The sequence below is a fragment of the Pteropus vampyrus genome, unplaced genomic scaffold, assembly GCF_000151845.1.
Source record: "Pteropus vampyrus isolate Shadow unplaced genomic scaffold, Pvam_2.0 Scaffold53, whole genome shotgun sequence".
Taxonomy (NCBI): Eukaryota; Metazoa; Chordata; class Mammalia; order Chiroptera; family Pteropodidae; genus Pteropus; species Pteropus vampyrus.
The window spans coordinates 3,726,843-3,748,528 of NW_011888834.1; the positions used below are offsets into that span (position 1 = coordinate 3,726,843).

Here is a 21,686-nt window from a genome sequence, read left to right on the forward strand (position 1 = left end):
TTTTAACAGAACTTCAAAAAGATATAGGATAGTTCCTGCTACATAGATCACCAGATGTTGGATTGTAAGAAAGTATGATCTGAAAGTAGTAGCTCCCAAGTTTAAGACAAGAAACCAATCAAAAATTTTTCTGAAGATTTGACTACTAGATGCCAATGACTACCCTCAACTACCAAATCACTGAAAAACAGTAACAAAAAAAGACTGGAAAAAAGATCACTTTCTTTTCAGAGTGTTCTAGTAAAGAAATTCCATGACCTTAATGTACTTTGAGACCAGAAAGACTTAGAGTCAAATTCCAGCTCTGCCACCTATTAGCTATGTGATCCAGCACAGGTTACTTCCTAACCTCTTAGAGGTATCTGGGTTTCTCACCCACTTTTAGAGTATGGTATGTGAACTGGAGATAAGTCATATAATAAATCTGACAAACATTAGGAAATCAATAAACTTAAGCTATTGTCTCTGCTGAACTATTTCAGTATTTAAAACTTCATCAGGCTGCATTATATTACTCATATGGTATTAATCTTAACCAAAAGACTGACATTACAAAGGGAGGAACAAGAATCTTACAAATTTGAGCAATGAGTTCTTCTACAAACAACTGTATATTGAGGGAAAATCCTGTATATTTTTAACAAATAAGTATGCCTGACACAGACACAGAAACTAATTTCTAAAATGCATGGTAAATGATGAACCTTTCCATAATTGAACATTTTTAAAAATCAGGTGCAACCAACAATATTTCACAAAGTATCACCAACACTAAAATACTGCAGCAAATAGGAAAAATTATCCAATCAATACAGCTTTTTTGCAAAAATAACTTCATTGATAAGAAGATTTTTTGACTTATTTTTTCCCCACAGAATTTTATAAAATTCATGCATACCTATGTAAACACAAATTCATTATTTACTAATGGCTGTAATCTATACAAAAAAGTTTTTAAATTATCTATAGAAAAATTTAAATTATACTTTATTATTTAAAGCAATACTTTCACCAACTGGGAAAAGAACAGTCTTTTCAACCAGTGATGCTGGACAACTGACTATCCACATGCAAAAGGATAAAGCTGGATCCCTACCTCACACCATATATGAAAATTAACTAAAAATGGATCACAGACCAAAATTAAGGGCTAAAACTATAAAACACAGGAGCAAGTTCTGTGACCTGCGTTAGGCAGTGGCTGTGCAGATAAAACACCATAACCATATATTGTGAAAAAAGAAAACACAGATAAACCAGACTAGATCAGAATAAAAAGTCTTTCCCACCTAGAGATCATACATTGTTATCTATCTAGTGTCTAAAAAAAACACAACAAAATAACATTTATTGAGTACTTACTGTGTGCCAGACACTGTTCTTAGCATTTTACAAATATTAGCTCATTTAATAATCCTCACAACAATGATGAGGAAGGTATTACGATCTCTATCTTATAAATTAGAAAAACAAGGCACAGAGAGTTAGGAAATCTGCCCAAGGTCACGTAGTTAGTAAGTAGTGGAACAGGAATTCAAATTCAAGCAGTTTGATTCTAAGGCATTTCTTAGCACTATGCAATACTGCCTAAAAGATAATTCATGGTTTGCCTGTATATTTTAAGATACATGGACACTCTTTTCTCCGAGTAGGTTAAGAGCTGTTAGGTGGTGCCTTCTTCCAAAACACTTGTACATATGTATTTATCTTTCAGACGATTAATGCAATCCTACCCATCACCAATCATCATCTGTCTTGGCCTTTGGTTCCAGACCACTTTTCCTATAATACTTAAAATGTTGCAATGAAAAAACATTGCAATAGTAGTCATGGGCACTGCTTTGCAATAGCATTCACGTTCCTATGCTTTCGCAGAGATCTATGACAATAACACATCCATTTTCATACTCAGGTTGTTCCAGACTCATTTAGGCCACAGGAAGCCTACCTTTCCCCCAGAAAGAACTAACTGCCCCTCCAGGTGTATATTTAGAAACTGGTTTTCAAACTTATTTGACTTTGGCTCACAGCAAGAAACATTTCTTGATATGGTAAATATACAAATATTTACCTAAAACCAAAGTTTAGTATACTTACTATTTGACGTATACTCTAATATTTTACTCCCTTCCCTCTCCCCTCCCTCCCTTCTCTCCCTGCCCTTCCCCTCCCCCCTCCTCGATATTGGTCACAACCCAATCGATTTCATAACTAAAAATGTTAAAACCTGATATCTGAGAAACATTGAACTGGAGGATATAAACATTAATGAAATTATATTTCTCATAAATAAAAGCCTTTATAGACTTCAATATATATTTGGTGAACTGAGCTTTAAAAATGTACTTAACTGTTGCACCCTAGGCTGAGCTTGTTAGTAAATTTCAAAGTCGCACATCTTCAGCAGCCTAAGTCTTTTATCAAAGGGGAATATCCAAATAATAGTCTTACATGAAATAATAGGTATCTATTTATTACATTTATTATAAGACTATTACTTATTACCTCTGGAGTTATTTCAAAAGATGTGACAGTGCTGATTTTATCATTTAAGCTCATAATGCAGGTAACTGTCCCATCACACATGCATAAAACATGTACAATTTTTTTAATTATGGAAGAAAGCAGAAAGAAATCTAAAACTCTACATATTCTTTGACTACCCAGTTTCTTCTGTCTATTAAGAGCAGGAATTCTAGTCTTCAATGTATTTTCTCCCTTCCCTCTGTGACCTTACTGACAAGAAATGGTCATCCTGATTAGGGAGGGGAAAGTAAATGTTGTAAGTTGATAGTAGAAGTTCCAGAATGTTAGTAGACTCTCAAATGAAATATTAAAAGGGTAAAGGCAAGTACCATGCATAGTACTTAGCAGGTGGTCAATTAAATATCTGTTGGATAAAAGAATAGGATAAATGAAGCATATGCTCTTTAAATTTGTTCTGCCATCCGTGGTCATATTTAACTGCCATCTATTTAAACTGCAGAGACTTGGAAATTAAACCAAATCCCAAAAAAGTTGATGAAAACCAGTCAGTAGCAATGCTGACCAGTTCACTGTTTTCTTTATTCTACTGCCACCTCGAAATAAAAAGGCACATTCTTAGGCAGATATGATGCAGTAGATGTTAAGCCATCTGTATAACTGGAAACAAGTCCCATGTTTATTTACTATTTCTGCATATAAGATGATTTACGTATTAAAAGAATAAAAAAATTCACGAAATCTGTTCTCTTAAATGACATGAGAAATAAATTGATAGAAACTAAAGTAAATCCACTTTTAATCTAATTATGGTTGTAAAGGACTACAAAAAATTACAAATTAGAATTGTTTATTGAAAAACAGAAACAAAACTCTAAAATACAATTTAATCTACCAATCTCCCGTGGCTTTGTTCAGGCACAAAGAAGAGACCTCAATGCTGAAAAAAAAAAAAAAATAGCCAAATTTGCAAACCTAATCTATGTGGCAGATCTGCTCACACTATGAAATCCTGGTACACAAAGCATTTCGGACTTACAACAAGCCATGAGATGGTATAAAATTAATCATAGTGAAGTGTAGGTTATTTTTAGAAAACAGAGCTAGAGATAGTAATATGAACCAGATTTTACTAGATTTTAAAATCAGATACTGTGGCAAATAAATTTAAAGACAGGCTTTGTTTTATACTATTGTTTTAGAATACAAAGAGTTTCTGACATCAAATAAAGAATCTCTATTTGTTCTTTTAATTTTTAGACACTTAGATGAATTAATTTGCAAGAGGAGATTTAATTTTCTAGTTGGTTAAAAGATTAAAGGTGATAGAAATGCAATAACAATGTGAATCCTAAAATCATTTTACAAAGAGCCTACAGAAAAAAAATATATATCTAACATCTGGGATTTCCAAATAATGTGTGAAAAATGCTAACTACTGATATTTTTTAGGAGGAAATAAAAATGAACAAATTCATCGATTATAATAGCAACAAAATAGCTTTACTTAAATATATCTCTGAGCTAATGAATGTCAAGAAATGATTTCAGGTAGAAACTTAAAAAGAATAAGATTCCAAACTTTTATTTCAATGGGAAGGCCACATGTTTTGGGGCTTAAGACTGTTATTAGTCTGGTATTCAAGCTTCCTTTAGGATCTGGCACTCTTCTACCTTCTACCTTTCTATATTACTCCTTTTACTCACCCAAGGATCCAACAAAACTAACCCGGGAACAACGTACAAGGAATTTACTCTACCAGAGCATGTACTCAATCTAATCTCTCCCCCAGGAATGTCTTATCAAATTCCCTTGTGTACTTGGAAGACTTGGCCTACTTCGTTTGATACCACTTGTCAAAATAACTGATCTCCTCCTCCTCTAAAGTCTCAGAGAATATGCAGTCTATACTATTCACTACAAATTTATTAACTTCCTGAAGACTTTGTTTTTAAACTTGGGAAGCCTTCTTATGCCTCTTCCAGACTCAAAATGCCAAGTTATTACAGGGATATATAGTAAGACACAGTATACCCCCATGATTACAGAGTATGAGCCAAATCATCTGGATCAAATCCTGACTTTTAACATTTCTTTACTGAAGTTTTGTGAACAGGAAAATTATGATTAAAACAGTACCTACTTTACAAGTCTGTGATGAGGACTAAAATTATTTGTTACACATAAATTAACTGATACACTTAAAAGACTTAAAACAGTATCTGGCAAACAGTAATTTCTATACAAAGTATTAGCTATTATTAATATTACTATTACTACCACCATCTTTCTCCACAGCACCTAATAGTGCTTTATATACACAACAGCTCAATGAATTCTTTCAATGAAACAATTATTATTCAAGTAATTTTTAAAAGTCCCTTGGAATAAATGGAGACTCAAGGCCCAAAAGATCAAGTCTATGACAGGATTTAGCAGAAAAAAGAATTCGGACCCTGAAACTACTGAAAATTCATGAACAAATTAAGGAAGTATAAAACTGATAATCTAAATAAATATTTTTCCTTGATAAAAAGGGAAGAGACATCTTATGAAAAAACTTGATAGTTTCTGTATAGGAAATTTACCCACTCCTCCCCCAAAATGGCTATTTCTAAAATGTCATTTTAATTTTCAACCTATCAACAATATATTAACTAATTCTATTTTTAATGTGTTGACATTTCCAGTTTCTGTATTATTCAAGAAAGTAGGAAGCTACATTATTTACCATCTCACCAAGAAAACTAGTATTAAATTTAATTTACTCCACAAAGGTAATCCCTAACTCTAACATCCTGGATTTCAGTAGACAGATTTATGTTTACTTTATTGGTATCCTTCACAATTTCATACTTCGATTATCTGCCTCTTTACCATTTATCAGTTTTAAGAGATATTTCTAGTCATTATCATTTTATCCTCACGTAGAAGCTGATTTATTATTCTTGATTTATGTTAGCTGCTTATCTCTACCTCTCCAGTTCTTTGTGTTGACCCATGGCTACAATAGATCATAAATTATGGAAAACAAATAGCTTCTTACCCACAGATACTAAAATACTACAGTATAGTCAAGTAAGCATCATAACTGACTAATCGGTACTGCAAAGATACAATTTTGCTTTCAAATAACATTGGTTTATGTTAATTATAAGTCTCATCAAGGGACAAGGAACCTATTTGGGCTGCCAAGGATAAGACCAATTTAGACCTTAAGCAAGATTTCTAAAGGATTATTTATGAAAATATAATAAAAATAGTTTATATTTTAGTAATAACCATATTATTAACCATGCCTACTCTCACATAAGCTTTGGCTTATTTCTTACTGTTTTCATATCATATGAAGGAGTATACAAGGAAGTTCTGTCGAAGACTGTCAAGTTCAACACTGAGAATTTAAATTTCCCAAGCCTAGGTCTTCTGGTTTATTATCACCAACAAACAGATGTTGTAATAGCTCAGAGAAAACAGTTTGTCTTGTTTTGCAGTTTAATTACTAATTAGCAAATACTGTGACATTTGAACAGTCACCATTCATCCACGTTGCTTCCTGTTTAAAGAAATCCTTACCAGCAAAGGAATGATGGGAACATAAGGAAAAAGCAGAGTTTATGAACACATTAAAAATTGGGAGAGAAAATTCCCCAACAAATCTGGGTAGTAAGATTATGAGAAATTTTTCTTTTCTTCTTTATGCTTTTCGGAATTTCCCCAAATGTTCTAAAATTATATATACATGTTATATATATAATATACACATAAAATTATGTATACAAATTTTATTAGGAGGGCAATTCTGTAAGAGAAGCACAATACTGTATATGTAATGTGACCTCCATAGTTTGCCCCAAAATCTGAATAGAGAGCTTTTACTAACAACAGAATACTATGGGATATATAATGTTATAACTGTTCAAAGCCTAAAATAGTGTCTAGTAGACCCAATGCAACCAAATATTTGTTGACTATATTAACTTTTTAATTCTAATGGAACTTAACACTTAAAAAGTGTTGTGAGAATATAAACTATATTTTAAATAAAACAGGCTAAATATGCTCAGAAAAATCATGACTTCTTTACTTCATAAATAAAAGTTTGGGCTACACCATAAAATAAATTTATAATACTATGCAGAAATTCAATTAATGTGGCTCATAAATGAAGTTGTCTAGTTTAGAGATTTTCCTTGAGGTTCAATTTTTTTCTAGAACAATTGCCAGTCTATTTTTAGAATAATCAGTTAAAAAAAATTTTAAAGCAGTTTAATTAACATGTAATGAGTTTTAACAAGACCCTGACAGTACCTGCCAAAAGATTTGCATAAATGTTGGGTGCTTTTCTGGTTTTTACAAACTATTAACTATTATTTTTTCTGACGTGTAAAAATTATCATAAATGTTTTTATCATATCAATTTTTACAAGATACCTGTGTAAGACAATGTAGCTATCTTAACCAGTTGAAATGCATATTAAATGAAAAATAGTAATATAAAAATGTGTTCATCCTTATCGCCATTTCACAGTGTTCTAAAATGTAGATAGAGCTTTTACTACAAATTTACATTGTGGTGTGAAAGCTACACGGTAATTGGCAGCAGCTGAAATATAATGGTACACAGATACACACTTGATTTTTCTGTGTAAATTAAAAGAAACATAAGTTTTTCAAAGGAAGAAAAACATTACTTTTTAGATGCCAACCAACACGACTTTAGCTGTAAAAGCGGATTAATTCATTTTCGCAGTTAAACAGAAAGAGGATTTCACACAGAAGATGGAGTCGGAGTCCAGTGTGATCTGAAGCAGTACTAATCTGCACAGAGAAAACAATCAGAGACGACGACTACAGAACATTCAGAAGGTTGCATTTGCCCCTTACTTTTGCCCCTTACTAATGACCCAGGACAACTAAACAACACATTGCAGTATTTAAAGGACAATCGAGAACCTGCTTAAATTAGAGAACCGCCCAGCTGCATGCAAAACATACCAACAGAAGATTCATAGCAAGGGGATGGTATTACCTCTTTTATGTAATTCTCTCAGGGGAATATAGTCTCCTCCCCCGTCATAAGGCAAATAGGGATCAGAAGAAGCATCCATGATTAGAATTTTTAAAAAGAAAAAGAAAAAGAAAAGCTTGCTAGCTTAAAAAGACAGCGGCATTTCTTTCAGCCCTGCTGTAGCAGGCAAGGGAGATGCCATATTTGATGAAGGCTAGAACTGTATGTAGTTCGACTCCACTGAAGCAACTGTGTTCTTCCACAGTGGATGATGTCATCAAAGGGAAATTATTGCAGCCTGGTTGCTAGTGGCTACAATCTAGCAAGGCTTAGAGGCGGAACAGCCTACTTAATCAGGACCTGCTACGTATGACGATGACTAAGCTCCAAGTATAACTGACAAAACTGGTTTGAGAATTTTAAAACACTCACAATATAGCTTCTGTGGTAACAGTGGCAACTACAGTAATACAAGAGAAACATTATTTCTTTTTTATTTTAAGATAAATATACTGGGAGCAAAGTAATTTAGAGCCGTGAAAAGGAAATTCTGGATGTAGACAAGCACCTTTTATTTTCAGTGTAGAAAAATGGGAGCAACTCTAATGAGGTTGTGTGATTTTATAATATAAATGTACTATTTTTTATATAGTAATGTCATGTGAGTCATAAAGAACTAACACATATCAAAGGCTTCAAGGGACTTGGTTTTAAAAGTCTATTTTTAATTATCTAACATGTACTCCAGACTTCTATTGTGGGTTCAAAAAATTTAGTAACTGAGCAGTTTAGTAGTATTTTATCTCACTAATCTTCAGTAGACTCTTGTTTCCTTCTTTCAAAGAACCACCTAGTAATACATTACCTTTGGAGGAGACAGAAAACTTATCAACATTAAGTAACTTAGTTATTGTTTGTGAAACAATGCAAAAAAGGCTGACTAGGTAGGAGATTTTCCTATCTTCCTACTTTTCCTACTTCACAAATATTTTGTGCTTTTTATTTTCTTTTAAAAAAGGCTTTTAGTAAAATGTCCCAAAAGGTACTTCGAGTCTCTTTGCTAGAAATTTTTATGAAATTCAGAAATAAAGCAACTCTTTTTGTTTCTAACTCATTCCTCCCTCCCCCCAAATAAACGGATGTTCATAATTTTTACAGCTTATCCCTAAAGTGATTCCTCTAGACCAGGAGATTCTCCTTCTGAAATAATATTTGTTGCAGTGTCACTAAATTAAAATGTGCTATTCATTAGAAGCAATTCCATAACACTCAAGAGGTTATGTAAAATCTGTTTTCCTAAATATTGAATGAGCCAACATTTAAGATTCACTCCAATTCAAGACATTTATATGAGAATTGAAGGTAATGAAAAAAAAGAAGACTCAAATGGCAGTAAAAAAGAAATTCTATTCAATTTGTCTACTACATTTAAGTTACTTAAGGGTTTTTTTTTTTTTAATTAGGTTGAATAAAGTTTTTATACTTCAAAACATTTGAACTTCAGAAAGACAGACCTTCTTATAAAACTGCACCTGGGATTTGGTAGAAAAAGGTTTCAGGAAATGAATATAGGCTAGAATTACTGCCATAGGAATATTCTAATTATAGTTCTGGCTATCAACTGTTATGATACAACCATGTGTGATTTTTTTCTTTCTGTTTTCTCTATTTCTCAATTTTCTTGAAAAAAAAATTTTTTTAAACAAGGTTTTACAGAGAGCTAACTTCACTAAATTAACTAAATGTAAATTTGGTTCTTTGTGGTCCTCTGGTACTAAGTTCTACTATTATAAGACCTTTAAGAAATATATGCTATATGGCATTCATAAATACTTTAGTTGTTTATGATACTGTTTATGTCTCACGCCTTTGTATAAAATGGAAATTTATCTATGAGTTTTCCTGGTATTTGTAGATACTCTCTTAACTTGTTTTTCTTGATTTACAACTTGATCATAATGGAAAAATGAAAATGATAGCTAGCTAGCACTAACTAGAGGGGGAAGAGTATATTCTCTATACAGTATATTCACAATATTGCATAAGTAAAAGTTTTGTATCATAAATAAAAAGTTTTAAATTATTTTTAGGTAACAAAATTTTTGTATTTGTGTGATGTAAGTCAATATATAAATTGAACATATTTTTATAGAGTTAAGTTCAGAATGAGACACACTAAATCTAACAATTGTTATCACTCGAGAAGAAATGAGGTGGAGGGAGGAGAATAATGGTATATTTAGTTTTTATTTTATATAGTTCCACATTATTTTAAAATTTTAAGTAAATATATTACATATTTAATTTTTAAATAGATTATTTTAAATAATAAGTTTGAAAAAATATTAATTTCAAATCTCTCACGCTTATGGGATCCATGGCTGCCACTTTCTCTTAAAAGAATCATTACTCAAACTCTAAGTGCTTTCCAATTCCACTTTAGAAAAGGATAAAGTAGATTTGAAGGTATAGCCAAAGAGGACTTTGACACTGATTAGGTATTACCAGATTAACAAACTGAATTACAATTAGAGTGGGGCTGAAGTGGAAAGAAAATAGAAGACAAATTCAAGAATTCCTAGGCACAGCTGGTGGGGGAATGCTCAGAATGGAACCTCTGAAGAACAAAAACACTGAAGTGGCAGCACACACACACACACACACAAATTTTAAATTCAGAAAGGGAAGATATTTCTACTTCCAAATGCACCCTAGATTATAACCTCAACTCCACGCCATAACCTCTCTGAGGTGTATTGCAGGCAGGTAGAATAGATGATTACAGATGACTACAGTATAACTATATAACAATGCATGTATAACTATATATAACATACATATAACATACATATATAGTATTATAACGTTCAAACTTTAAGTCCTTCTTAACACATATGATCCAAGAAATCTATGACATTAGAAGTACTTAAAAATGTTATTTTTTTTGCATTTAGATCTAACTATCAATTTATAGGAAATACAGAAAACACAGAAACATGTTAAATGACAGCTCAGAAACATGATTAGGAAAATCCAAATTAGGAAACAAATGACCTATTTCTTCAACAAATAAATAGTAAGGAAAAAGAGAAAGGAAGGAGGGAGGTATAGAACTTATAGACTTAAAAGATATATCAATCAATTTCAACATACAATTTTGTACTAAACAATTGGGGAAATGTAAAAGAGACAAGATATTTGATTTTAAGAAATTATTCATAATTTAGATGTGATAATAGCCTTAAAAGAATTCTTATCTTTTAGAGATACAAAATGAAATGTGTGTGTGTTGTAAAAGAGACCTCAATATAGAACTTGGATCAATTTACAATACAACAAGGAAGAGGGAATTTATAGCCCAGTAGGGGACTGGGGGCGTTGGTCAATGAAGAATTACTAAAAGGAAATATTCGGGGTAAGGGGATACTCTGGCTAAAGAGACTTAACAGTATTCTTGCTAAAGGCAGGCCAGGATGATGAGCTATCACCTGCAGGATGGTAGAGGATGAGAAGGTGGGGGAGGGTGGTATGTGGGTGGTGGTGGTATCAGGCTAAACCAACTTGACAGGATTCTTGCCAAAACTGAGCAATACAAAAACAAATCAGTCCAAAGTTGAGACACCTAGTTCAGAAGAGATTTCAGAGGAGCCTGACTAAAGTTTAATCAAAGAGGAACTCTTTATCAGCATATCTGTTTACCTGAAATGATATAATGTTTCAGATTTATTTCAAAATAATTGGGAGAAGGAAGCAGAAATGAAACAAAATTGACCATGAGTTGGTAATTATTTAAGCTAAGTGATGATACTAAGAAGACACATAATACTCTTCCCTATAATTTTGTATATGTTTCAAATTTTCTATAATATGAATATTTCTTTTGAAAGAAATGTTTATAAATAAAATCATTTTTATGAGACAAGCATTAACAAAAAATTACAACCTTTACTCTCAAAACTAAATATATTACTACTAAAAGTGTCAGATTAACTGAGTTTACTCATTAAGTATAGTTGTTTTACGTTTACATTTGGACACATTATATAATATGAAATTTTTACTTGAGTTATCAGTTCTCCTCCCTAAACAAAAGCATCAGAGGAAAGAAAAAAAGAAACAGCAAAGTTTCCAAGGAGGACAATCAATTCATGCTACAGTTTCTACAACACAAAAGAAAGAGGACCTAGAAATTCTCAGAAATGATAAGCCAGAAAATAAATTTAAAAAACAGAATGCAATATTCACAAACATAGGATATTTTAGGTATCAACAGGGCTGTCTGGTTATCCAAATAATGTATCAGAGAATTAAAACATGAAAAAGTTTCTTTTATAAGCATCACACAATGATCACTTTTTCAAAATCAGAACCAAAAATGGCTAAGCAATTCCTTTTCAAAGAATCTGTCAAATATACTCATGCATGATCACAAGCTGGTATAAGAGCTGAGGAAAAGACTACTTTAATAGTTCTAAGTTTCTGAAATATTGAAGTAAAAATATGTTAATATTTACATTAAGTGTAAATATACCAAACACTACAAATAAAAGATAAATATTAATGTATTTTTAAAGTCCAACAACATAGTTTAAAAAGTCACAAAAACCCCATCTACACGGAAAGGCTGAAAATAAAAGGATTTTAAAAAATGGAGCATGCAAATATTAACCCAAAGAAAATTGGAGAGCTAAACTTATATCGAAGGAGATCTGAAAGTATAATTGGAAATAGATTCACTTCACAATGAAAGTAAGATGGTTCAGTTCACAGGAAGATACAACCTAATAACATGAGATCAAAGTATATAAAGCAAAAACCTACAGAATGTCAAGAAATAGTAGTAGGTGAGTCTACAGATAAAGTGAAAAATTGTATTGCAACACTATCAAATACTTGATAGAAACAAACAAGGAGAAAAATAGTAAGAAAAAAAAAAAAAAAGAGTTCAACAGAAGATTAACGAACTTCACCTAATGGACACACAGAGAATACCATTAACCAAAAACTCCATGGTAAATATTTTCCCATAGCATATGAATATTTACAAAAATAAACTTTTTCCTAGGCCACAATGCAAGTCTCAAAAAATTTCAACACGTTGATATTATACAATATATATTCTTTGACAACACTACAATAATGTTACAAATCAATTAAAAACATAACCTGAAATTTCTCATATGTTTGGAAATTATGAACCTCACTTCTAAATAACCTGTAGATCTACATAGATATCATTATGGAAGTTAGAAATGATGTTTAATTAGTCACAATAATACTAAGTATCTGGAGAGAAGTTTATAGCTTTAAATGGATTCGCCTGAGAAGAGCCTTAAATATTAAGTAACTTACCATTCACTTTTTGGAAGGGAAAAAAAATACAGCAAAATAAATCCAAACAAAGTAGAAGAAAAGAAGATCAGAAATTAATGATGTAGAATACAAATGTATAATAGAAAAGAACAACAAAGGCAAAACTAATTAATTGGAAAGACTAATGATTGCTAAATCTACACTGACACTGATTATAAGGGCAGAAGGAGGAGAGAGGAGGAAGGACAGGAGAGAGGAGAAAAAGGACACAAATATTATCAAGATGGAAAAGGAGACCTGACTACAAAACCTACAGTCATTAAAACAACTTTATGCCAATAAATTTTTTAAATAAAAAGAATGAATTTTGAGAAAAATACAACTTACCAAACATTTAGAAACAACTTCAGAATAGTGCTATAACCATTAAAGAAACTGAAACATAATTTAAAACCTTAATATAAAGAAAAATCTAAGACTAGCATTTCATTGGCAAATTCTACCAAAATATAAGAAATAACAATACCAGCCTTATGTAAACCTTTCCAGAGACTAGAAAAAGAAGCCATCACTACAACTCATTTTATGAAGGGAGTATAATCTTGATACCAAAACCTAATAAGAACAGTATGGCAAAAGAAAACTATCATCAAATCTCAGTGATGAATATATATTCGAAAGTCTTAAACAAAACATAAGCAAATCAAATCCAGCAATTTATAAAAAAGTAAAAATGCATTAATATATCAATGATCAAATTGATTCACATAAGGATGAGAAGCGACTAAAGTTTATTAACAGAAAAAAGATATAAATCAGGTAATCATTTCAAAAGATGGTGGGGAAATGATAAATTCAACACCCATTGATAATTTCAAATCGTATACTCTTAAATAACTAAGAATAGATGTGAGCCTGTTTAATCTAATAATAGATAACACAAAAAGTCCAGATTAAACTTTGAGGTGAATACTTTAGGATTAGAATAGATGATAAAAGATGTTTACAATTACTATTTCCTTTCAACAGTTTACTAGAGGTCCTAGCAAGTGCAGTAAAGCAAGGGAGGCTATGGAGGAGAAAGCTATAAAGATTAGGAAGAAACAAAATTGTCACTATTTGCCAATGATATGACTATATTTTAAAAGCTATCACCAATAAATTATTAGAATTAGTACGAGTTAAGCAAGGTTGTAAACTTTTAAAAATTAATATTCAAAAATACTCTCCCAAGGAATTTCCTCTAAATGTTAGTATTTTAGAGCTGTTTAATGGATCCATAGATTCCCTGTGATTTTATGTATTTACTTCAGCTTATTATTTTATAGGCTTAGCTCATAACTACTGAAGCTTTTTCAACAGAAATTCTTAATTGGAACCACAACACAAACCATGATTTAACCAACTATTTTCTCAATTCTCCCAGTATAGTTCACAGGTATGTCTTAGATGCATAGGAGAAAAGTTAATTCATTATTTCATGACATTAGGCTAAGAAGTAGAGTACACATAAAAGAAAATTATTCATTGACTTAATAATTTTAGTTCACTTTCTGTGGACTTTAAAAAAATAATTTAATCCTTTTTGCAGAGCAATGACAATAATTAAGAGTAATAGCTGAGGTATAAATCATCAGGTTCTATATATAGTAATTAAAACTAAGCTCACTTCTTTCTAATAAGCTTTCTGATGATATTGATACAGTATCTGATTGGCTTTCCACTGGTATTTTAGGCTAATTTTATCAAGGCATCACTTTAAAATACCATGTTCTTTTTCCTAGTTTTTTAGTGACATCTTGAATTACAGTATTTCATAAACTTAATATGGGTTAGTTTTCTCTAAATGCATTACCTTACTCTTATATAAATACTTAAATTTGGGAAGAACCCTATTCCACACATATTAAGGTTAAGGAAGTTAATCTGACTGAAGTGATCTAAGGTGCAGTTGCAGAAAATGTTTACAAGGTAGTTGGCAACAAAGGGTGAAGGGTGTCAAATTTATCAAGAACATGACGCCAATCAGAATAAGTATTAGATGAACCTTAGAATTATTTATTTCTAAAAATAATTCAGGGTATGATCTTTTGAAAGAGTTTTTACCTTTTTCCAACAGCCAGCTATTGCATGGTGATGTTTTGTTTAACTTAATTTTAAGAATTTCTAAAAAACACTTCACTGAAGATTCGTGATGTAACCATTTCATGTTTTTTAAAGGCTTATGAGTTTGTTTCCAATTTCCACTTTAGAGCCAAATGCCTCGCTCATCAGAATAATGCCACCAATGTCGCCAGTAAATACCAGATAAAACGAAAAGACTAAAATTAACTTGTCATCTACTAAAGACAACCCACATAAACAGAACCTATGAAACACTGTAGGTATAAATCATCAGGTTTAGTTCTCCTAACTAATCATCAAGTCAAGTTATCCTAACTCAATACATTTCTTGGATTTCTGCATTACACCACAACTTTACGCTATCACTAATTACTTTTTGCTTATAAATACACATGCAAGAAAAATGTTTACTACTCTTAGATCATTTTATTAAAGTTTCTACCTGCAGTTGATATCAAAGAACTTGACAGAAATCAACCAATTCCAACTGTCTTAGGAGCATTTAGACTGTTTAGCAACAATTCTACCATCAATTTTCCAAACATTGTATTTACTACACATTAATGGATATTAATAAATACTTTCCTCCCAGTAATTTTTTCTAGGAATTTAGAATACTTTCATGTATTCAAATATTATATGAAAATAAAAATTGTTAAAATAAGGTCCAAGATGGTGGCATGAGAAGACCCTGAACTCACCTCTTCCCACTGAACACTTCGAATCTACACCTAGAGACTGAAAAATCCACCCCAAAGAACTGAATAGCTTCTGCACAACAAATGAAAGAGAGGCCACATAGAAATCTGTAGGAGAGACGGAAGAGATACAGCATCGAGGGAGCTCCAGCCCCAACGCCCTGACCTGTAGTAGGAAGAGATTGCTGAAGGGCCTTTGCACGGACTTGCCTGCCTTGGGGCACGGTAAAAAAATAAAAATAAAAATAACAAAATCAAAAAACCACAGCGGTTTAAAGGGTATCAAGTCTACAGAAGAAGGAAATCCGTTTACTAACCCAAGAGCATCTGCCAAACAAGAGGGGAACGGCAGAAAGTCTGGCTTCGGAGGCACCACAAAGCGCCATTTGTTGCCCACCCTGACCACTCTGACTTCAGGGGCATGAGCATGGTGCAGGAGCTCTAGCCAGTTGGCAGGGTCATCCTAGTGCACCTCAGGCCCCAGACCCACACCAGCACAGCTTGCCTCTGGGATCCCTTGTGGCCTATGCCCTCTTAAGCAACTGTTCCAGGCTCCAAAGCAATTTGTCCCCAGGACTTCTTGCAGCCTGCTCCAGATCCAGATTCTAGCCCATCCACTAAGGTGGCCCAGATGCAGCTTTCCCCCAGGACTCACATGGCTCAACACTACTCTAGCTATAGCTCTCGCCCTGGTGCAACTTGTCCCATTTTCCCCATGGCCTAAGCCCACTCCAGTTACAGTTCCAACCAGCCTGCCAAGATGGTCCTCTCGAGGCTTGCCCCTGGAACTCCCCACAGTTCACATAGCCCCAACTATACCTCCAGACTAGCTTGGCTTGTCCCTAGGACTCCCCATGGCCTGAGCCCGCTCCAACTATATCTCCAACCAGCCTGCCAAGGTAGCCTTGGCAAGGCTTGCCCCTAGGTGTTCCCTCAGTTTCTGCATGCTTCAGGTATAGTTCCCGGCCTCAATGCAGCTTGCCCCCAGAACTTCCCATGTCCCAAGCCTTTTCCCATTGGAGCTCCAACCAGCCTGCCAAGGCAGTCCTGGGCAGGCTTCCCCGCTAGGGATGCCCCAGGCCTGCGTCCACAAGCTACAGCACCAACTGGTCTTCCAAGGTGGCCCCAGAGCAGCTTTCTCTGAGTCTCTCTGCGGCTCATGCCAACTCCATCTCCAGTTGGCTTGCCAAAGACACCCAGCATATGCAGTCTACAAAGGGGAAGATCCTACACAAGGCCACTCCTTCAGGACTGGGAGAGGTTGCTGTTTTGCCTAATCCATAGAAACAAACATAAAGAGAAAGTCAAAAGTAAGAGACAAAGAGATAACTTCAGCACAAAACTCCAGAGAAACAATTAAATGAAATGCAGACAAGCAATCTACCACATAAAGAGATCAAAACAATGCTTATAAAGATGGTCAAAAAAACCCAAACAAACAGGAGAACAAATGAACTCAGAATGTCAACAAAAATACAGAAAATATAAAAAAGAACATATCAACTGAAGAGTACAGTAACCGCAGTGAAAAATACACTAGCGGGAATCAGTAGCAGATTAGATAATGCAAAAGAACGAATCAAAGAGCTGGAAGACAAGGTAATAGAAATCACCCAATTGAAAGAGCAAAAAGAAAAAAAGAATTTAATAAAAATGAGACTAGTTTAATGGGTCTCTGTGACAACATCAACAATATCAACAACATCAAGCATCCAATATTCAAATCACCGGGGTCCCAGAAGGAGAAGAGAGACAGAGAGTGGGGCAGAAAACCTATATGAAGAAACAATGGTGGAAAACCTCTCTACCCTGGTGAAAGAAACAAGCACAGAATTCCAAACAAGATGAACCCAAAGAGGCCCACATAAAGACACATCATAATTAAAACTCCAAAGTTAAAGAGATAATCTTAAGAGCAAAGAGAGAAAAGCAGCTAGTTACATATAAGGAACACTCCTCTCCCCACCCCTCCCCACACACACCATATGACTATTAGCCAATTTTTCAGAAGAAACTTTGCAAGCCAGAAAGGGCTGGCAATATGTATTCGAAGTGATGAAAGGTAAAAATCTATAACCAAAAATAACTCTACCTAGCAAGGCTATCATTTGGAATTAAAAAAGAGATAAAGTTTCCCAATCAGAAACTAAAGAAGTTCATCACCCCTAAAATGGCATTATAAGAAATACTATGGCAACTTCTTTAAGCAGAAAAAACAAGGCCAAAGTAAAAATAAGAAAACATAAGAAGAAAAAACCTCACTGATAAAGGCAAACATTTAGAAAATGTAGTGAATCAACCAATTATAAAGATAGTATGAAGGTTAAAAGGCATGCGTAATAAATTAAGGGAACACACACATGTACAAAACATGTAAAATATGACATCAAAAATGAATATGGGGGGGAGGTGAGTAAAAAATGTAGTACTTTTAGAATGAGTTCAAACTTAAGCAACCATCATCTTAAAATAGACCGCTATCAACATAACTTGTTATATGTGAATCTCATGGTAATCACCAACCAAAAACCTATAATAAATAAACAAAAAATAAAGAAAAAGAAACCCAAACAAATCACTAAAGAAAGTCACCAATGTAGACGAGAACAAGAAAGGAAAAGAACTAAAATAAAACAAAACTCAGAAAACAATTTTAAAAATGTCAGTAAGTACATACCTGTCCATAATCACTTTAAATATAAATGGGCTAAATGCTCCAATGAAAAGACACAGGGTGATTGGACAGATTAAAAACAAAAAAGACCCATGCATATGCTGCCTACAAAGAGCCACTTCAGACAGACACACACAAACTGAAAGTAAAGGGATGGAAAAAGATATTTCAGGCAAATGAACATGAAAAGAAAGGTGGGGTAGCAATACTTAGACAAAAGAGACATTAAAACAAAGATTGTAACAAGAGACAAGGGAAGGTATTACATAATAATTAAAAAAAGGATAAAACTACAGAAGATATAACACTTATAATCATCCATGCACCCAATATAGGAGCACTTAAGACATAAAGCAAATATTAACGGATTTAAAGGGGAGAGACTGATGGTATTACAATAATGGTAGAGTATTTTAACATCCCATTTTAACATCAATGAATAGATCATCCAGACAGAAAACTACTCGACTATCAGAAAGAGAAATTAAGAAAACAATCCCATTTACAATTGCATTAAAAGAATAAAATACCTAGAAATAAAGTTAACCACGGAGGTAAAGGATCAATGCATAAAACTACATGACACTGGTGAAAGAAACTGAAAAAGACACAAATAAATAGAGGGATACACCATGCTCACAGATTGGAAGGATTAATATCCCTAAATGTCCACAACAACCAAAGCGATCTACAGATTCAACGAAATCACTATAAAAATGCCAATGGTGTTTTTCACAGAACTAGAACAGACAATCCTAAAATTTATATGGAATCGCAAAATACCCGAATAGGCAAAGCAATCTTGAAAAAGAAAAACAAAGTTAGAGGTATCATGTGTCCTGATTTCAAACTATACTACAAAGCTATAGTAATCAATACAGTATGGTACTGGCACAAAAACAGGCACATAGATCAATGGAACACAATAGGAAGCATAGAAATAAACCGTGCTTATATAATCAATTAATCTATGACAAAGGAAGAAAGAACAATGGGGAAAAGACAGTTTCTTCAATAAATGGTGCTGGGAAAACTGAACAGATACACATAAAAAAATAAAAGATCATTTTTTCACACCATATCCAAATATAAACTCAAAACAGATTAAAGTCTTAAATATAAAACCTGAAACCATAAAAGCCTAGAAGAAAAAATAGGCAGTAAACTCGTTGAGATCGTTCTTAATATTTTTTTGGATATGCCCCTTTGGGCAATGGCAACAAAAGCAAAAATAAACAAATGGGACTATATCAAACTAAAAAGGTTTGGCACAGCTAAGAAAACCATCAACAAAACGAAAAAGAAATCTACTGAATGGAAGAAGATATTTGCAAATTATATATCCAATAAGAGGTTAATATCAAAAATATATAAAGAACTCATATAACTTAACATCAAAAAACAAACAATCCAATTAAGAAATGGGCAAAAGACCTGAATAGATATTTCTTCAAAGAAGACATTTAGACAGCGAACAGAAACATGAAAAGATGCTCAACATCACTAATAATCAAGGAAATATAAATCAAAACCACAATGAGAGATCACTCACACTTGTCAGAAAGTCTATTATCAAAAAGCATTGGCGAGGTTGTGAGAAAAAGGAACTCTGGTTGCACTGTTGAGATTGTAAACTAGTGCAGCCACTATGGGAAACAGTATGAAGATTCTTCAAAAAAATTAAAAATTGTCTATGGCCATGCCACCCTGAACAAGCCCAATCCCATCTGATCTCGGAAGCTAAGCAGGTCCAGGCCTAGTTAGCACTTGGATGGGAGACCACCTAGGAAGACCAGGTGCTGTAGGCATAAAAAATAAAAAATAAGGGATTGTAAACTGACAAGGTCCTTGCAATCTGTGAGGTCAACCAAGGATTGCCTCGCCTAAAATAATTTTTTAAAAAATTAAAAACTGAACTACCATACAACCTAGCAATTCTACTTCTGGGTATTCGTCCAAAAAAAACAAAACCGCTTATTCGAAAAGTTATACGCACTCCTATGTTCACTGCAGCGTTGTACAATAGCCACAATATGGAACAAGTCTAGGTATCCACAGAGAGCTGAATGGGAAAAGAAGATGTAGTACATATAAACAATGAAATATTACTCAGCCATCAAAAAAATGAAATCTTGCCATCTGTGACAATACAGACGAACCTAGAGAGTATTGTTAAGTGAAATTAGTTGGACAGAAAAAGAAAAATAACCTATCATTCCACTTATGTATGAAATCTAAAAAACTAAAACTAAATGAAAAAGAAACAAACTCACAGATACAGAGAACAAACTGATGGTTGTCAGAAGAGAGGGGAGTGGGAAGATGAGGAAAAAAAGCAACGAGATTAAAAAGTACAATCTTTCAGTTATAAAATAAGTCATGAGGATACAATGTACAGTGCAGAAAATATAGTCAATATCATAATAACTGTATGGTGACATATGGTTACTATATTGTGGTGATTGCTTCATAAGGGATAAAAATATTGAATTACTATGTTGTACACTTGAAACTAATATGTCAACTTTAATCAAAATTAAATTTTTAAAAATCACAATGCTAAAAAAAAATAATTAAGATAGGTTTTTGTACCATAAGGCAATGCTTTCATTAAGTAACAAACTCCCTACCTGGTAAATGACACTACCAGCTTCATATGCTAGAAATATTAACACTTAACTCTCTTTTTTACCACCCCAGCCCACACCCAAACAATCTGCACGTCAGGCTGATTTTACCTCTAAATCTATTTTGAAGCAGTATACGCCCTGTCACTATGTCAGACACTATCATCTCTCTTCTAAACTAGTTACATTTACCTTCCTACCAATCCATTTGCTCAGAGGCTGAATGAGCTCTTAAAATTACAAGGATCATATTACTCTCCTGCTTTAAAACCTTTTAATGGTTTCTCATAACTCCTAGGAAAAAAAGTGGCAAAACATTAAAATGCATGATTTTGACTTGCTTAATTACCTCTTCAGTCTTTGTTTCTCCACTTTCTAGCTCCATTCTCTATACTCCAGCCATTGTTCTGAAGCTCTAAGCTCCTTTTCAAGGGTTTTCTTGCAAGCAGTTCCCTCTGCTCATAGCTGTACCCTGTACCCAAGCTCCTAGCACTCCCATTCTACCCTTACCCTCACCTGCCAGACTTTACATTTTGATATATCTTAGATTCCCCCACTTATATGTTCTCACACCCAAACTTCTTCACAGGACTTACTATAGCACAGCTGTAATTGTTTTTTTTTTTTTTGTGGGATTATTATTATTTAATGGTTTTCTCTCTCTCATTAGAGTATAAACTCCATAAGAGAAAGACTCACATCATTCTTGTTCATTGCTCTATCCTGAGCACCTACCATGGTGTCTGGCTAGGTG

At 33.4% G+C, this 21,686-nt stretch overlaps 1 protein-coding gene and 1 pseudogene across 4 annotated transcripts in view; one reads left to right on the forward strand and one right to left on the reverse strand.

Annotated features, from left to right (window-relative positions):
• Positions 1–21,686, reverse strand: part of CLCN3 (chloride voltage-gated channel 3) — a 78,205-nt gene that overhangs the window by 36,236 nt on the left and 20,283 nt on the right. For 2 of the 4 annotated variants that reach the window (XM_011360274.2, XM_023530728.1), the window contains exon 1: positions 7,518–7,745. The exons of the other annotated variants lie outside the window; for them this stretch is intronic. In XM_011360274.2, coding sequence (XP_011358576.1) covers positions 7,518–7,596 — 79 coding nt within the window. In that variant the 5' untranslated portion in view covers positions 7,597–7,745. Of the gene's footprint in view, positions 1–7,517; positions 7,746–21,686 lie in introns of those variants that run through there. 4 annotated transcript variants of the gene reach the window in all.
• On the forward strand, positions 19,995–20,113 carry LOC111739776 (annotated as a pseudogene).